At 40.7% G+C, this 19355-nt stretch overlaps 2 protein-coding genes across 2 annotated transcripts; both read right to left on the reverse strand.

Moving 5' to 3' along the window:
• Positions 1–1122: 1122 nt before the first annotated feature.
• On the reverse strand, positions 1123–3501 carry il12bb (interleukin 12B, b). The gene is made up of 8 exons (XM_085363920.1): positions 3408–3501; positions 3218–3319; positions 2854–3030; positions 2065–2170; positions 1796–1965; positions 1502–1662; positions 1278–1396; positions 1123–1150 (listed from the first exon to the last, which is right to left on the reverse strand). Exons 1-8 carry the CDS (start codon positions 3499–3501, stop codon positions 1123–1125), a joined length of 957 nt encoding a protein of 318 aa, XP_085220046.1.
• Positions 3502–7167: 3666 nt separating this feature from the next.
• ubtd2 (ubiquitin domain containing 2) lies at positions 7168–19029 on the reverse strand. The gene is made up of 3 exons (XM_085363921.1): positions 18908–19029; positions 14210–14446; positions 7168–8527 (listed from the first exon to the last, which is right to left on the reverse strand). The coding sequence occupies exons 1-3, from the start codon at positions 18975–18977 to the stop codon at positions 8028–8030; spliced, it is 807 nt and encodes a 268-aa protein (XP_085220047.1). The 5' UTR covers positions 18978–19029; the 3' UTR covers positions 7168–8027.
• Between the last annotated feature and the right edge of the window lie 326 nt (positions 19030–19355).

Genomic DNA, 19355 nt, shown 5'->3' on the forward strand with positions numbered 1-19355 from the left:
TGTACACCACGAACACCATAAAAGATAAAAGATAATTCATTGAATAAAGAACGTAGACACTAACGACCTGGCCAATAATGGCACCTCCCAAAACACCATGGTTTCTAGTGCCTCCCCTTCATTTAAATAGTAAATGGCCTGTATTTATATAGCGCTTTACTAGTCCATAAGGACCCCAAAGCGCTTTACACATCCAGTCATCCACCCATTCACACACACATTCACACACTGGTGATGGCAAGCTACATTGTAGCCACAGCCACCCTGGGCGCACTGACAGAGGCGAGGCTGCAGGACACTGGCGCCACCGGGCCCTCTGACCACCACCAGTAGGCAACGGGTGAAGTGTCTTGCCCAAGGACACAACGACCGAGACTGTCCAAGCCGGGGCTCGAAGCGGCAACCTTCCGATTACAAGGCAAACTCCCAACTCTTGAGCCACGATCGCCCCACAGCCATGATCGCCCCCTAATGTCATAAATATTTTTTCAGTATTATTACTGACTATTATTTTCCTACTGTTGTCATTGTTATTACCTATTTTTGTCTCGCGTAGCCACATGATGAGTGAATACACATGCAACTCGCACAATATCAGAATATAAAATATGCAAATATGTACAAGTACTTTAGTTTTATGATTTTGTGTTTTTTCTAGTTTGTCAGTGCATTTTTCATCTTTTGTATGTTCTGCACTCAAAATAAACTCGTCATTACTATAGATAACCCATGGGATTCAAATACATTTTGAGATGCCCTGTTATAAAATGAAAGAAAATACAATAAACTGACATGTTCATTAATTTATTATAAAATGTTGAGAAACATTCTGAACAGATATAAATAAGTTAAAAAGGGCATGAAGGAAATACTAATTCATTTCAATCACAGTACAAATCATTATTGTAACATTGTTCTGTAGTTCCACAGACATAACGAATGGGGATGAAGAGGGATGAATAAATACTGTACAGGTATACATTCACTCCTGAAGCACAGCTTCATATGTTGTGCATCACTTGAAAAAATGTATTAGACCATTTTTTTTTCCTTCTGAATTACAATATTTTTAAAAACTGTTTTCCTCTTTCTGGTGCGGCAGCAGAGTCCAGCGGCTAACGCTTAGCATGCCACGTTATGTTTGTTCACTCTGTTGGTAAAAAGAACAAAACAGTACAGATTGGATCAGTCAGTATACAATGATTTGTAAATAGTGTGAATCCTTGCACAGGAACAGAATTAGCAAAAAATAAATAAATAAAAATCAATACACTTACGTGCACTGACTCCAGTGGCTCCACGGCCCTCTGGTGAACTTGTCCTGAGCTCGCACACAGAAAACATACTTCTTGGTCTTAACGCCAACCTCATATTTGGTTGTATCAGTGGTGATATTCTGCACAAAGAAGAGGCGACTTAATAAAGACAAAGAAACCTCGACTAAACTGGACATCAGCAAAGAGATATGAATCTGGTGTATAGATGTACGTGTATTAATTACAATTATTTGATTGTCACTGTTGCAGGGATGTCCACTGTGCACCAGCTTGACCTCAAACTGTAGGCCAAAGAAGCTGCAGGGTTTCTCCCAAGTATCAGGGTAGTCCCAGCTGAACACCTTCCCATCACTGATGTGCAGGTTAGGGAGTTTTGACGGTCTCACTTTATTGAGTTGGGAGGGAGAGAAATGAGGTGGGCAAAGGTTAAAAAAGAAAGAGAATGGAGAGAGGAAATCACGGCACGATGACTAAGAAAGTTACTTTTCATACGCTAAAATACACAAAAACAAACTTACCGATTTCTCTCAGGTAGAAAGACTTTGTGTAGGTCTCCAAACGAGCATGGCTGCGTATGTAAACGGTGAAGGAAATGCGATGTTGCTCCTCTTTGTATGGGCAGTGGGCATCCTGGCAGCGAACCCCTGATGCATCAGCATCCAGCTCACAGGGGATATCTTCGGTAAAACTGGAATATAAATATAAGTTGATGTTAAAATACTATCTAGAGCACCTCCTCCACACCAGCACCCAACCAAAGTATGCTATGCATTGTCTTTGTCCTTACCGTTCAGCCTTAACCAAAACCACACTGGCATCAGATCTGAGCGCTGTTCTTTTCCAGGAGCAGTGAAAGAATCCTGTATAGTTTGGTGCCGAGCAGTGGATGTGACCTGGAGCAACAGAATTACTGTCAGTCCCCTCCCTCTCTTTTGTTTAATGTTCTTATGAACAGTGTAGCTTACACTTGTAGTGTTTCATTGTTCTTCTAGATCCCATCGAGTAAACACAAATAAATCACTCAGGGCATTGATATAATTGCTGTAAACGAGAAAAAAAGCTTTGTAGCTGCCTCTTCAACTTTAAGGTTTTGTTCCATCACAGGAAAACATTGCCTCATAGCACAAAACTGCAGAAACTTAATGTTTGAGATTTACAAAGCTGAAACCTTATGGAGAAACATGAGCACTAACAATGTGATGATGGGCCTAATATAAAGCCTGCTCACTGTGTTGTTCTTTTCCCTCATCTTCTCTATTAAAATTCCTTTGACACTACTAATGGTGATCCTTTGATCCAGTTTCTGTTTTCTGCTCTGGAACCCCACCCTTACACCCTTTCCCTATTTTTTTTCTTCTTATCCTAAATCCCTATCTGACCATCATCTTAGCTGTTCAGTCCCATCAATACCATTTCTTCTTCAGAGAAAGCCTGAGGCTAAATCCAGTCAAAGAAAATCTGCTCTTTGCCCTTTTCCCTTCATGCTTGCCTTCTTTGTTCTCCCTCCCCTACTCGTTTCACTTCTTTCTTTGCCTTTGCTCCTTTCCTTCCTTCTTTCTTTTTTTTTTCAACTTACCTCCTTCTCTGTTTTCCAATATGACTGTCCTGTTGTCTGGATTAAGCTGGATTAAGATCATAGTGTGGTTCAGGTATTCTCCACTTGGACTGAGGTGGCAAGTGTAGTTCCCTCCTTTCATCTCCTCCACCAGGACCTGGACTTGGTTCCCCTGCAGAGGAGGATTGAGCTCCTGACCTGAGACACGGACATGTTCATTGTTACAATGTGGTCATAAAAAGCCATAAAGAGACAAACGGGAAAGTTTGACGTCTGGATAAACAAAAGCTTGATGAGCTATAGAGCAAACAAGCAAAAGAAAGTTCTTGTGACTTTGACTTTTTCTTTACATAAGTAAAATGAATTGAATTAAAAGCTGCGTTACCATTTTTCTTCCAAAACACAGGCTCATTCTGAAAAGCTTCTCCGCAGGTCAAAGGAACGTGAACCATGCTACCCGTAAAAGAGGGCACCCTCAGGACCACAACTAGGTAAAGCAAAAAAATTGATTTTACTGTTGGTGAAATAAAAACAAAAATGAAAACATGGAGGAATATTCAAAGACAAGGAGATACCATTATCCATGAGTGTCTCGACATCTGCTTGCTGGGTGTCAGAGCGGGCGCCACTCAGTATAGCCCACACAACCATGAGCAAAAATGTATGCATCTGTAACAAAAGAAAGGAAGTGATGGGACTCTTTTACATAAACAAATAAAAATATTTCTTTTTAAACCTTGAAAAAAGTGAAATACTCAAGTACAAAATTAACCCTTTAAATCAAAGCAGTGATAACTAAAATAAAATAACAACAAAAGAATTGTGAACTTGGAAAACTAATTAAAATCAAATAAAATTACAGAGAAAATATCCTTAGTTTAACTATCTGTTAGTTTAGTAAAAATTAAAAAAATAAATCTAATAAATTTTTTTTAGAAGATATCAAATGAAATAGTATATAAAAAAAAAAATCAGATAGTTCCTCCTAAAACCTTTTTGACCCTTCAAAGGATGAGAACTCAAATTTGGGAACCAGTACAACAGCATTTTCAAAGTGTTTTCAATTATATAAGAAGTTTTAAACATACTTCAAGATACCTAAATTTTTGATTTTTACATAACCCAAAGTGAGCAGATTATTCCTCCTCCTGAATATCTGTGACAATCAGATGGAATATAATAGATCTTACCCTGCAAAACTTGATTCAAAATTTCACACTGGAACCAGATGCAGTAAGCAGTGTTTGTCTGTGTAAAGGCAGCAGCTGCAGCTGCATTTATACGTCAGGCTGAGAAATCCCCACTCAAAAGAGGAACTCTTTAATACCTGACCAATGATGACGATGACAATGGACCACACTGCACATGAAAGGAAATTTAATGAATGATCAAAATAAATGGATTACCACTAGCTTTCCACCCGGCTCTCCTCTTTTGTTAAGCTTGATTAATTTAGCTGTGTTGAAGACGACAATTCATTCGGTACAAAATCCATGCTGTAATCTGATGATTGTGTGATCACACTAACCACTTTGGGGGGGAAGTAAGGCCAACTAATGATACAGAAACTTCTGTAAAACAGAACTGCAACCCCTAAAATGTTTAAATATGGTTATACGCCACTGAAAGTGGAGCAGGTAATCTAGAAAGCCGTCATGGGACTTCTAAAGAAGAACAAGAAAAAGGACGCTTCCACAGAATGCGTCAAGAGAACACAATCATCAGGAACGAAATAAAGGAGAAAACCCAGATTATAAACAAAACAAAAAAACAAAACAGGATTATCTGAATGAGTTTTGTAAACGCAATGACCAAATGGAAAAATCACTGTTGCATTTTCTTTTTTTTTTTACGTATACATCTGGGAAGTTACCTGCAGAGCGTTTTCTTTCCAAAATAACCACTAACATTTAAGCATGCCTGTGTGGTTGCACCTGTAATGACAACTCGTAGACCCTTTCCTATAAATACACATAGGTATAGGGGTTTCTTTTGATTAACCTTTGTTTATTTAAAAAAAAAAAAGGCAACAGATGACTCAAGGGGAGTGTGTTTTATGCTGTTTTGAAAGGAAATGCAATTTCCTTGCTTGGACCCTCACTTCAATTAAGTAAAAGGTTTTTCCCCACCACTATCCTATTTCGTATTCTATGGGGACTGAAAATGTCATATCATACTAACCTTACACCACATCCACTTCCCTGTGTGTGTGTGTGTGTGTGCACGGTGCGACTTTTCTCAATATTAAACAAGTGGCTTATCAACTCTTTAACTTCCTTTGTATTTTATAGGAATTGTGGAGCGGCAGCTGGCATTCCTTCCTCATACCAGCTGAATGATAGCAGGTATGTCTTTGTCAAGGTGGGAATGCCGCTTAGCAGCACTTCTTTCAAAAACAAATCCAATTAATCAATGCTTGCGTAATTGGGTTTTTCAAGAAAACTTCCAGTTTCTGCCAGGACTAAATGAATGGGCTTAAACAATGATGTTGAAATTATAGAGAAAAGAGACTACAGGAAAAACTTAGTGTGTATTATTCCTGTTAAAGAGACTAGACAGATAAAACAGATTAGATTATCATGGATATATCAGTGTCAGATCCTGAAATTATAATTTGATCTTTTGGGGAATCCTACATTTTAGTTTTTTAAAGATTGATAAGACACATTACTGAATTGTAATCACACAACAAAGGACAGAAACAGTCCCTCTTAAATTTAGGTGTTATCAGTCCCGCAGAGCATAAAACCATCAAGCCAAGCAGTCTGCTTTTACATTCGTGAAAAAATGAGTTGTTCTAATGAGCTAACTGGATTCAAGTGTGGCGCTGTGACAGGCTGCCACCTTTGTAACAAGTCATTTTGTGAAATTGCTTCCCTCAATCAGCTGGTATTATTGCAAAGTGGAAACATTTAGGAAGCACAGCAACTTAGCCGCAAAGTGGTTGACCACGTGAAATTACAGAGCATGTGGGGGATGTTGCTGAGGCACATGTGTGTGTAAGAGTCAGTAGTGCTCTGCTGTTATATTTGTAGATATGATTTAGAATTTGCAAAATTCCAAAAACACCCGCGGCATTAACATCAGCACAAAAACAATGCTCTGGGAGCTTATATTACATTATTATGGAGACCTCTTGTCTCTGCTAGCCAGCTAACTAGGCCTCTTAGTTCTTGTCTCTGCTAGCCAGCTAACTTGGCCTCTTAGTTAGCTAGTTTAGTGTTTTTTGTTAATTTATGTTGTAAATTTATGTTGCATGTAGCACCTTGGTTCCTGGAGGAACGTTGTTTCGCCTCACTGTGTACTGTTAAATTGTATATGGTTGAAGTGACAATAAAGCCAACTTGACTTGACTTGTGACTGAAGCCAGGAGGCGATTATTTTAGCCTGACATTTATAATGGAAATGGCTACAGCACCTGTCCAAAGGCCCAAACAAATTAGACAAGCCAAATGTTGTTGTTTTGACATTTTAAAACCATTCTGAGGGTTTTGTTCAAATTAAAACTGATGCAAAATATTACACTTATAGGAGGTGATGATGTGTAAATTCAGTACTCAGGCTTAAAATGGTATTGAGGATGTCACACAGCTCATTTTACCAAGTAAAAAGAAAGAAAGTTAATTTTTGCCCTTAGCCTTAACCTTTCCTTTCAATATTAGCCACAAAATACAAGATAATTTTTTCCTATTTGTAACTTTAAAATGACGCTATGTGCATGGGAATACACAAGGGGTGATAGTGGCTCAAGAGTTGGCAGTTCGTCTTGTAATTGGAAGGTTGCTGGCTCGAGCCCCGGCTCTGACAGTCTCGGTCGTTGTGTCCTTGCGAAAGACACTTCACCCGTTGCCTACTGGTGGTGGTCAGAGGGCCCGGTGGTGCCAGTGTTTGGCAGCCTCGCCTCTGTCAGTGCGCCCCAGGGCGGCTGTGACTACAATGTAGCTTGCCATCACCAGTGTGTGAATGTGTGTGACTGAATGTAGTGTAAAGCGCTTTGGGGTCCTTACAAATACAGGCCATTTACACAATACTATGCAATCTACAAACAATTACATTGTGAGACCATTTGACGTGTAATATTTGTAATGTATTAAGCAAAGAAAATGAGTGAGGAAGTCACCTTAATTAAAACGCAAGAAGTGGAAAAACTAAGCAAGTCATAAACCTTATTAAAAGGCAATCCCAGAGTTGTAGCAAGTGTAAGTATTGTGGCATATCAGTCCAGTATGTCCCAAGTCTTCATCGAAATATGAAATTCTGAAAGAGAGATCGAAGAAAACAAACAATGACTAGTTTTCATTAAAAACATTCTTTAATCAAAATATGCAACTGTGTTTCTGATGTCCATCCTTTTCACCACATGAATGAGTGGTGGTTGTGTCCTGATCATATATGAACATCCGCACACGCACACACACTTATTCACACGCACTCTCACGCACAGGCTGACTACTTATAACATGATTAATCTGATTGTTCAGTGAAGCAGAGTGAAATAAAGAATATGATCCAGCAGCAGCAGCTTGGTAAAGCATCCAGTCATGTCCTCTGAGTGCCTCAAGAGGGAGAACACATCTGCTTGCTAACCAACTACACCAAACTTCCTTTATGGCTGTTTGTATACCGACTTTATCCCCTGACACAAGCATTCTTGACTGATTTACTATCATGTATTTAAATGAAGAATTTCTGAATAACTCTCAGTACTGTTAAGTGTCTTTTTGAAATGTCTAAATTGAAAACATATGCTGTGAAAGTACACGCGTAACCCTGTCGCCTTATACGAAGAATTCTCTGTGCTGAACCAGCTTTGCCAAAGAGCAGAACTTGAATGGAAACTGAAACACAGAAACATTCAAATATCAGTGTTGCTAAGAAAACCCATTTTAGCCATCTGACAAAGTTCTCTTTTTGCTGTTTGGTTTCCATAGGAACAGTTAAAAAGACTTCAAAAAAGGTCAAAATTTCAATGTGTAAAAACCAAAAGGATTAGTCTTTTCTCAATCCAAGAGTCCTTATGCTCCAGCAGATGCCTAATATCAGCCCAAACAAAGTTCTCAGCAAAAAATGTCTGAGAAGAGAAAAGAGAAGAGAAGAGAAGAGAAATCAGCTTCTTTTGTGTCCCTTGTTATCTTCCAACTTTTATACTATCACATCACTGGTATGCCCCGTTCCAGGCTGCCAGTTTGGGAGCATCAATCCTCCTCCGGCGTGGGCTCTTGTGGCAGTGCGGCTACTTCTTCTGCTGCCACTGGCCCTGATGTTTCTGGTGTAGTTTCAGGCTCTGGTGGTGGTCGCTGGCTGAGGATGACCTGCACTACATAGTCTCTTGAGATGTTGAGTTGGTCCAAGCGCAGTCTGTCTGTCAGGGGCCGCCCTGAGAAAAACCAGCGTTGCGTTGCGGCAGGCACGCCCTCCTGACTTTGTAGACGCCGCTTCATTATGCCTACTGTGTCCGTGGAACGGACTGCCAGCCGGAGGTCGCGACCCGTGGAGAGGCGAAGCCGAAGCTGGCATTCCCCTCCTGTGCCAGGCTCACCGGCGCTGCCCAAGGACGGGTCGGTGGTTCCGGAGTCAGGATCTGAACCGTCGGGCTCATCGGAGCGTTCCTCGATCATGTTGACGGGGGGAGAGAGGCAGTAGACTGGCAGCTGGTATCGATTCCCCAATTCATCGTAGCATTCGGTTAGAGCTCCTGGAAGAACGGAGAATATAACCAATTAATTCAATATACCGGTATTAAAAAAAAAAAAAAAATCTAAATATTAATTTGGTTAATAAATCAAATGAAAGCTACAGATTATGGTTTGCAGGAATTGCCACTGTCAATAAATCACATTACAATATAAACAGAAGTGTAAGAGCTCGGTAAATGATTAACTCGGAGCTTCCAATGCAGAGCCATAAAACACTAAAGTGAACAGGAGGGTCATTTCTAATTTTTCCTTTTCGTAACTCTTCATGGACTACTTGTCTAAACAAAAAAGTTCTAATATATAGATATATATACCTTGCTGTGCATGAGATGGAATACTTTCTGTTTAAAGAAATCTATTAGTCATTTGTAATAAAGTGAAAGTTAAAACATTTTTTCCCATTCAACAAAGCCAAAACCTGAACTATGCTTCATAATACCCTGGATTGATATGAAATGGAGAAATGAGTCATACAAATAGAAAATAAAGATTGTAGGGGGACAGACTGTGGAAGCAGGAGAAAAGGGAAAGTCTCATCTTGGACTAAAACATAACGAAACATTATGTAATTTCTGTGATTCAGACTCTGACAATAAAAGAGTTGGTGGACAGAAAGTGGGAATTATAGCATACTGAAGAGGTTGTGTCCACGAGTAAAAATGTAAGCCATTCTGTTCACGAGGGGGATTCCTGACAGATACATACCCTGCAAAATAATTCAAAGTGACTACTTTTCATACCAAAAAACTAAAAGGTCATATTTATTGTGGATTAACAAAAACAGAAGATTAAGTTGATGATGACATCCAAAAAGATGAAAAACTCTCCCCACAAAAGTGAGAAGACCGCCTGACCACAGTTTCTTCTAAATGACATTTAAAAAAAAAAAAAAGGTCACCTTGCTGCTGTTGCGCTGTTTTATGACTTAAACCGAAGCACGATCCACCCGAGAGTAGCAGTGAGTTTTCCTGTAACCAAAACCGAGATGAGTTAGCAGAAGCCCAGAAAAGTTCTCGCTACTCTCTAGATGATGACAACTTTGGCCTCGGTGAGGACATGAAAGTAACTCTTGCCTTCAAGAAAAGTGCAGAGTTCATGTAATTGTGAAGGAATAAGGTGGCAAAAAGGCTGGTTTCTGGCACGTGTAGCCCACTGCGTAGCAGCAATCACCAAAAACCACCACAAAACGAAAGTGCAGCAATTATTTCAACCACAACCACACTATTATATATTGTGCAGGAGTCTACATAAATAATTGGTGAGCATGTTTAAATATTTTATAGCTCTCTGCTTTTATCAGGTACATAAAATAAATATAAATTTGAGCAAATAAATCTACAGTTGAGCTGTCCTACCTCCGATATTTCAGCACACCAACTAAACAGTTGTTTATTTAGGCTCCTTCTATGTGGGACAACAGAGAGCGCACAATATGAAGAAGTAGTGATAGCCAGCATCACAAAAGGCTAAGATAAATATTAGTTTTAACATGGCTCAATGAAAATGTATAAACAGGATCTGGAAAGGATCTTCCTTTGATTTTTTTCCCTTCAACAGCTATTTATTTTTCAGCTGCAGAACACCAATGTATTCCAGATGGTACTGATGCTTTTGGTTGTGGCATTTCATCAAAACAAAAACAAATTCCACCCACAAGGTGGAATTAGCCTTGTACCAAATTTTAAAGAATGAATCTTATGACAAAAGCAAAGAAACATGTTGTTGAAGTGCTTGCTGTGCTGCATATCCCCCCCAACACGTTTTGAATTTTAAAGGATGAAAATATAAGTGATGTGAATCCGTAAATCCTTCCATCCTTACAAGGATATTCAAAACTGCGTGGGAATTTGCCCAACCAGCCTACATGCATTTTATGGACTTGGAAAAATCAAATGACCGCATCCCTCGGGATGTCGTTTGAGGGGTGCTTTGGGAGTATGCGGTATTAGCCCATTATTATGGGCTATTTGGCCTGCCAAGTGTGGTAAGAGCTTGGTTTGTGTTACCCACGGTAAATCAGACTGGATCCTGAGCTGGAATCTACCAAGGTTGCCCTTTGTTAAAGAGTCTATTCATAACTTTGATGGACAAAATTTCTAGGCACAGCCAAGGGGTGAAGGGTTTTGAGATTAGTGGTATCAGGATCTGCTGTTGTAGATTATGTGGCAATGTTGGCTTAATTGAATGATGACCTCCAACTTTCACTCTTGTAAGAAGTGTGTGAAGTGGACAGGATGAGAATCTACATGGCTGGACTCAGCTGGAAGACCTGGGTATCACAGAGTGAGCGGAAAGTAGACTGGGAGACTAACAGATGGATTCAGGTGGTACTGGTAGTGATGCAGATAGAATAGAATGCCTTTATTGTCACTAGAGCTGCACAATGAGATACAGAATGCTGTACTGGCCTGCCGTAGTGACAATACCTTCACCTATGGTCACAAGCTGTGCCCAAAAGAATAAGATTGTGTGAGGAATTAGGTTCCTCCGAATTGTGGCTTGTCTCCCTATGGATGAGGAGCTTGGCCATTCAGGAGGAGATAAGAGTAAAGCCGCTACTCCTCCACAACAGGAGCTGGATGAGGTTGTTTGGGAATCTGACAAGGTTGTCTCATGGACGCCTCCTAGGTGAGGTGTTTTTACTCCTGGTGGAGACCCAGGAAAGATGTTGGAGAGATGTAGTTTCTGGGATGGCTTTGTAACAACTCAGTGTCTCCATAAGTGCTTAAAGAGTTGGCCTCATGCCCCTGATACCTCAAGACAGATGAGCAGCACAAAATGGATGGATGAATGGCTAATGACAGCAAATGGCTCCAGAAAAGATGCTCTATAATTTCCTTATGTTTTCTAAAGACAAAGACTTGAATCTCATTTCAGTGTTCACAGAGCAACTTTCAATGACCACAAAATTTGTTTTCAATCTTTTTTTTTTCTTAAAAAAAGCAAACAAAAAACAACAACAACCAAAACAAAAAACTTAAACTCTTTAAAAAAAAAAAAAAAAAAAAAACAGTGAAAGGGGAACCCATCAGATGATGCATCTCTAATACAATAAAAGTCTCCATTATGAATTAAGTGGGGATTTGGAGAAACTAATCCATTTCCTGAATGGCACCAACAAAGTCTCAGCTAGTAATGGTAATGCAATTTTAAAGGATTTTTGAGGATCGCTGTTTGGTCCCATAGTGAGCAAACATTTTCTTTTTACCATGCTGGTGCAGACTAAATGTAAACAGCTACTGAAAAGACAGGAATAAAGCGAATCCTACAGATTACAGCGATTGTTTTATTCTGGTGTCACAAAAATACCCTGGCTTTTCTTTAGCAACATCAACACGTGTGTGTAAAACTAATGATGGCTTCGTCAGCCTCAGCTGTACTCTGGATTTCTTAATATTTAACTTGCTAAGAGTGATAACTAGGATGTTGGACATAATAAAATTGCTTTAAATTTGTGAATGTGTTGTTTCTTTCTCATGCGTTTCCTTTGCTGCAGACCTAGAATGGTGGCCTGATGTTCAAGATAAGCCTTTTCACATCAAACAAAACGCAACTTCAATTTGTTTCTTAAAACCTATTAAACAGACTTCACAGCCAACCACACATAGCCAAAAGATTTAAGCAAACTTGCCTTTATTCTGCTGCACAGAACACAGTCATTTCCCTTGTGGGACCAGTTAAGAATCCATCCATCTTTCCCTCTATCCCAATTGTACAACATGTGATGTATTAAATGTGATGAAAACATTTAGGAATGTCAGTTCTGATTCCTGTATGCTGCTCAGTTTAAGTGTAAAGCAGTACTGGAAGACCAAAAGTGTCCTGGTGAACAAGGGCAGAATGGTGAAAGAAATTTGAAATCAATGCTTTGCATGACTGACTGAGAAAATGTAAATGTGTGAGTGGTGAAAATATTTAAGTGTTGTGTCTACTCTCTGCACTGCACTGCTGGTAGAGTGAAACAATGATGTCAGGTCTAGAGAATCCACAGCTGCAGCCCAGCAGGACCTGATCTGACCTAGCCAAACTACTGAGAGGAATCAAGTAGACATTGTAAGGCACTGACATGAGGTTCTTAATGGTACTTAAAATATACATATACAGGTTTTGCAGTCAGGTGACCACTAACCATCATCAACTTAATAAGGCCCCAGTTACCTAAGGCCGAGAGGTAGGTCAGTGACCACTTAGCAACCACTGGTCGCTAGGGGAAAAATTCGAAAAATGTCCCAGACCAGCTGGCAAAAACCTCATTGCGACTGCTTCGGTCCCTTCCTGTGGTCTCCAAACAGTAGTGAAACTGTGAGAAGAAACCAGAAATGGGACAGCATCCGTCTTCAAAGTAAAAGCTCTGCCTCTTCGCTGCAGCAAACCATCGTTTCCAGTCAGTGTTTCACTACTGCTTGACTGTGTTTGCAGCCAAATTGGTGTTTTCCACAGAAAATACAGGTAACTGTTCCAATCTGCTGGTGACCAAAGCAATCACCAGAATGTTTTTGGTGCAACACCCTCTTTGGAACCAATTTCACCAAGCAACTGGCAGAATGGGCTATAATGCATCATGGATTGGCCTCACCAGAGACCCAGAACTCTGAACATTATTAACATTGTGGGATCACGTTGACATACAACAGACCAAGGGGGAGCAAACATCTAAAGAAGGGCTTTTAATGTCCTCCAAGAAACTATTCCTGAAAACTACTTAAAGAAATTACAAGAAAGCTTGCTTATTAAAGTTCAGGCTATGCTTAAAAATAATATTCCCTTCCAAGCTTGGTAGAATTATACAAACTCTGTTTTTGCCTTGTGCCCTGTATTTCTCTGTATGTTTGCATGTTTCAACAACTCTGCATCTATTTCCCATTTTTCAAGTAAAATATAAAGAAATGAGGGATTCTGCACAGAACTGTATTATTTTTGTGAAGTTTGAAGAATTGGGAACAATAAAGAACGATACATCCACGCGTAGAGAGCCTACTGCAGCAGCTTATTATAACAGCTTGGATTTGGGCTTCCTGAATTTGAGCCACATATATTTTATAGATTTGTTCTAAGAGAATGCTCTTGTGTTTTGAACTCTTTGGCATACTTAGGTGACTTATTACTTCCTCCTTTCAGCAGAGCAAGAACATGTCCCTTATTTATTATTTATGGGTTACTTCTGCAGCACTTCCTCGCAGCTAAAGCCTAAACTCTAAAATGTGGTCACTGAAAATCACTAAGAGGTTCTTTTATAGCAGGCTGAATTATATTGATGCTTTATAATCGCTCTATTTACTTCCATGTTCACTAAAATGTCAATTGTAGTCTGTGACTTTAACAAGGACAGCAAAGAAGGCACTTACATAAACAAAATGCTTCAGTAATATGTGGCAAAGTTTGCTTCCTGTTTATGAAACTTATCAGAGGGCAATCTAAAGACACTTCCTGGGGAAGCAGCCTCCCTTTGCTTCTCTGTTCTATGTAAATTTAACCTCTTTACATTGAAGAGCTACTATTTAGTAGCTGCGTGTGGTACTGAATGCTGACAGGTGGCATGAAGTAAAAGCTCTGTATCGTGAGTATTTGAAGGGGAGATTTTGACTTTGACATTTCAGTGTCCCATTACAGCTATTTTTCAGAAAATAAAGCAAAATCTATGACTTGTCAACTAGACCCATCACTGTGGAAATGTGTGTTACCATGTGGCAGTGTGATGCTGGCTCCGTCAAGGATCGCCTGAGCCAGCAGGTGGTCATTGCTCTCAAAGGCGCTGGCCGCAGCCCGCAGCGCATCCCAGATCTCCTTCCGGCCTTCGAAAGCTGGCGCCGTATCCCAGAACTCATCTCTTTTGCTGCGCAGCTGGCCTTCAGTCATCGGGTAGTCACTTTTCCATTTAGGCCGCTCTCTCTTCAGGGGCTGGTTACGCCCTAGAGCCACTGGGAGCGGCAAAGAGAGGGAGAGGAAAGGGGGGATTTAGAGAGAAAATGCAACTAATAAAAACAGGAAGACTGACGCAGACTGAAAATTGAAGAACCAAACAGAAATATTGAAAAAGACTCTCATAAAAGTGAGGGAGGGAAAGAGGAATCAAAGGTGTGAACCAAAATGGGAATAAACGGAGGAAGCAACAAAGAGAAGAAGGAGTAAAGGGGAAATACCAAGAAAAGGAAAGAAGACAAACAAAAGCAATTTGGATGTAGGGAAGAGAAAGTAGACAGATGTGGGATGCAAGATGAGAAAAGATGGGAAATCCACAGAAGATAAAAATGAGAAGTAGAGATTATGAGTAAGGAGGAAGCAGGCATAACAAAAGTTAGGATTCACTGGAAACAAAACAAGACTTTCAGCTTTGCTCATAAACACAAGCATGATTCAATTGTCAATTAAAAATGGGCCTACACTATAATATAAGGTCTAAATGAAGCATTTAGACAAAGTGAAGCTAAAAATGTATTGGTACTAAACCCAATTAAATGGTTACGGTTCTAGCATCTAACAGCCCTCCGGCTGCAGCGTGAAGGCAGGTGAGTAACACCATCTGGATCACCGCCGAAGGGGCCGACACACAGGACAGCGTGTATGTTTGAATACACAACACAGACAGGGAGGTGCGAGCAAGCTGATGGATCAAGGTGTTGAGTTACACCTGCTGGTATACACGAACCCTGATGATCATGTGGCAAAGTCGAATAACACCAACCTTCAACTGACTTTAGTAAGACAAGCCTCTAGCCGTGCTACTTTTAATACTTGCTTGAACTTGCTGAAAAGACTTCCCGTTTGAAATAAGCTCATTAGACAGGTTACAGTACACAGCGTTTAGTAGGTTGAGGGGGACCTAGTTGGACAGGTTTAGCCTTTGATATTTCAGGGAGGAGGAAAACAATGCAGCAGCTGTACAGTAAACAGATAGCAACACAGATAAACATACATTAAAGTTCCTCTCCTGGTGCTGACCTTCAACTCTTCTCAAATACTGTAAACCACTTCCCAGTGCCAATGAAATTCATACATAGGTGCTCAATGTGAAAATTATTCTGAAGAATAGTGAACTGCACAAGGTTTAGTACATGTTGATGTATCATAGTTGAAATATATTTTATGGATTGAGTTCAACAGCGTTAGAAACTGTGCTTCAAATTAACTTTTTGACTCACCAGGCAAGAAAACTGGAATACACTAAAAACAAAACAAACAATATCCACCAGCAAAGTGACAAAGATTTATGCTGAATAAAGAAGAGCCCAGAGCAAAACTGAAGCCAAATTCTTGTGAATCGTTAAACGATTAATTAACTTACTAATCAAACATAAAAGTAAAAATCCTGGATGCTTAACCATTTAATCAACTTAACCCTCTTAAACTGTAGGCTCTTTATCTCAATTATCCACTTCTTCACACAGCCCATAAAGTCCTAATCATCTGCTCATTGACTAGTGTTAATGATTGCTTACATGGTAAAGGACAGAAGAAAAATGTCAGGGAGGGAGTCAATAGCTCAGACAGCAGCTGTGCGACGCTTGCTTTATAGTACTACGTTTGTGCCTGTTTACCTACACAGAGCAAAGGGGTACACAACCAAAGCAAAAGTACTCCCCTTCAGTCTTCCAATGACCCAACAGCACGTAGACTGGTGTCTAAGATGCTATGTATAGATTAGTTGAAAAGTGAACACTTATTGTTATTTTTAACATTTAATTTTGCTTCAGGCCTTTGTTGATCTGTATTGAGAACAGCACAAAAAAGGGCTGTTTGTGACACTGGCCCCTGACGACAGTACACAGCTACAACATGTAAGTGACGGTCTGAAAAGGTGTCTGTAGGCTCTGCGTAACGCGTGATTTTGACTTCTGTGGGAATTCTACGTATTAACTGGAAACTCCTCGTAACCCTGCGTTTCAACCTTCCACGCCATTCAAGTTGCTGTGGGCTGCGTTGGGTTATGTAGAAGGTTATGGTGTATGGTTAAAAGGACTTTCCAGTTATGTCGTAAGTTACCACATAGATTTCCCACAGAAGTCTAAATCACGCATTGGTTTGAGCCATGAGCGTGTGCTTATCAAACTCAGAACCAGAACACATGTAAGTGAGTAGGGAAAAAAGCAACCCACAATTATTTTGGTAGCACAGTGGTACAGCAGTTAACGCTGAAGTGCTCTGGGTTAACTTGTGACTCTTAATTGCACATAGGCATCAATGTGAGCAGGAATGGCTGGCTGTCAACTGTGATAGTCCTGGAATAGACTGGGAACTTGACCACTGGGTACGATTGATCCACCTCTCCCGTGACCCTGAGCTCGATACTCGTTTACATTTATTTGGCAAACTGAAACTAACTACATTAGAAGGTTGTTCATTTTGGACCCTGATTAGAAAAGTTATGGTAAAGGGGTAGCATGAGCCTTTAGTGTGACAATGTCAAATGCTTATACTTGATTGCAAATATGGACAGATGGAGATCCGACGGCCTGACAGTCATTCCTTCTTTTGTTAAAAGTGGCTTAAGACTCGCTTAAGTACTATATATTACAATAGTCAGGATTCTTCTTTGGCTCTAGCTCCAGTTTCTTAGAGGGGCGCCAGACCCAACACAGGTACAAAGCAGTTCCAAGGCGGAAATGCTCAACTACGAAGTTGAATTGCTTTTTTTGTTCCTGATTTATCTTTAGAGGAAAATATAACTGTGCCAGTTTTCATTGGACAGGCTCTTTAAACAATTTTATGTGATTATACAAAACATTAGCAAAAGTACCAAACAATCAGTAACATCAGGAACATAAAAGCATTTTAGTGCGTCATTTAGCTGTAATCATTTTCTAGCAGTGCATGCCTGAATTCCTGCGGATATGCTCTCATGTTATGAACTTGTCTGCATGACTCTGTCCATAAGTCTTCATTAGCCTGCTTTCCACATCGTCTGTCAGCCAATAATTCACGTATATCTTTAAACAGTAACCTACTTGGGTGTCATTCAGGAAGGATTTATGTAGGCCGGTATGTACAACAATTTAACATAGAAATTTCTGCAATGTAAACCTGCCTACGAGATCTGATTTAGTGACACATAAATGTGCCTATGTTGAACTGAACTGCGTTGTTCCTGCTTGCTTGTCTGCATCCGTTTAACGCTGCATCGTCTCTTGATCCTCCACATTTTACAGATACCGCTGCTGTTCATACCCAATATCTAGTCAGGGAGGAAGCCTGAAAACTGGCAAAGACAGAAGCAGAGGCAACGAGGGAATGAATAAAGGAAACCAAGTTTTATCTCAGCATCTCTAAGTCTCCACCCCCCCACCCACATGACCAACTGTATTTACCGCTCTGTAATTAAAATAACTCACTGGCTATGAGCAGAACTCATTTTCAGATCAGACAAACCAGGAAACAACACTAAGGAAGTTGTGTACAACACCTCAAACTACAAGAAGGGGCTCTCCCCCCCCCCCTCTTTTTTTTTTAAGATTCACACCATTTAAACGCAACAATTCCCCTTAAACCCCACCCAGAGCTTTTATAGTTGACAAAGCACCCTTCTTTCACTGTGCACCCTATCCATATCACCAACGTAAACTATCTAATAAAGGGAATATGTACTACAGCATGCATTCATAGACAGTGTCGCACTCAATTTCTCACTGCTCGAGCTGTCATCCCTACTATGCTTTGGGACTGCATGCAACTCTATTTATTGCTCAGTAAATAAAACTAACCTTTACCTTGCAGTTTTGTGCGATATATCACTTTTTGCTCACACTTTAAGTTTCGCTTTTAGTCATAAAGCTACAGTTTTGACACCTCCTCCACTCTTCCGACCACTTTTCAGGACACAGCATGACCCGACACCTCGCTCACAACGAAAACAATCAATAATAATAATAATGATAAATATAAGACAAGATCAGCAGCTGCCATATGTGCACCCCTACTCGAGCTGTCAGTAACTTCAAGTTGTGCAGAGAATCTGGGCATAATTCAAATCTGAAATCACACTGAATCACGCCTGAGCGCTCCCCTTGCATGCCATTGCTGCCTGTGACCCATATTTGTTATGCAGAAAGCTAGCAAGCTAACTAGCTACGTTTTAGCCGGCTAGCTTAGTCAACACCAAAGAACAAAGGGAGGCAGACTGGCACAGTCAATGTTTCCCACTTTGTAAAGTAGAGAGCAGACGAGGCGTCGTTTGCCGTTTTAAGGCCAGGTGCATGGAGGGAGACACCCGGCAGGACTGCTGTCTGTCTTCGGCTCTGTCTGGCTCGGATATTAAAAGGAAGGGAAGAAGACCTCCAGTCAGGACAACATGCAGGGAGCCTGGAGGAAGCCCTTCGTAAAAAAAAAGGAAAAAAGAAATGCAAGCTTGTGGCCAATAAAAGACGTCGACAAGCCCCGCAAGTTACCTCCAGTGCCGTCCGAGTTCTCGTTTAAGCTGCCCGAAGAGTCGTGGTGGCTCCCGACACAGCCACCCATGGATGTTTCAGCAGAGCAGCCCGGGCTAGGTAGCTCACCCCCCGGCCCACAGCTACAGCTACATCCACTACCCCTGTCTCGTTTTTCTCTCTCTCTTCCCCCCTCCCCTCCCTTCCCTTCCTCCCTTCCTCCCTCCTGTCCTCTCCTTCCTCCTCGTTTCCTCCCGTCTTTCCCTTTCTCCTTGCGTCCTCCTTCCCTCCTTCTCTCAGCATAGACTGAGCTCAGCAGGCATGATCTTCTTCGTGTTTTTCGGCGGCGCAAGAAGGTCTGAGAGAGGTTCACGTCGTAGCAAGGTGACCGAGGTAGGAATGAAGGAGAGAAAGAGAGGGGCCGAAGGAGGAAGAGATATAGACAAAGGACAGAGAACAAAGGAGAAGT

The sequence above is a fragment of the Diplotaxodon limnothrissa genome, linkage group LG10 (genome assembly GCF_057381915.1).
Source record: "Diplotaxodon limnothrissa isolate DT_005_m linkage group LG10, D_limnothrissa_male_GT1.1, whole genome shotgun sequence".
Lineage (NCBI taxonomy): Eukaryota > Metazoa > Chordata > Actinopteri > Cichliformes > Cichlidae > Diplotaxodon > Diplotaxodon limnothrissa.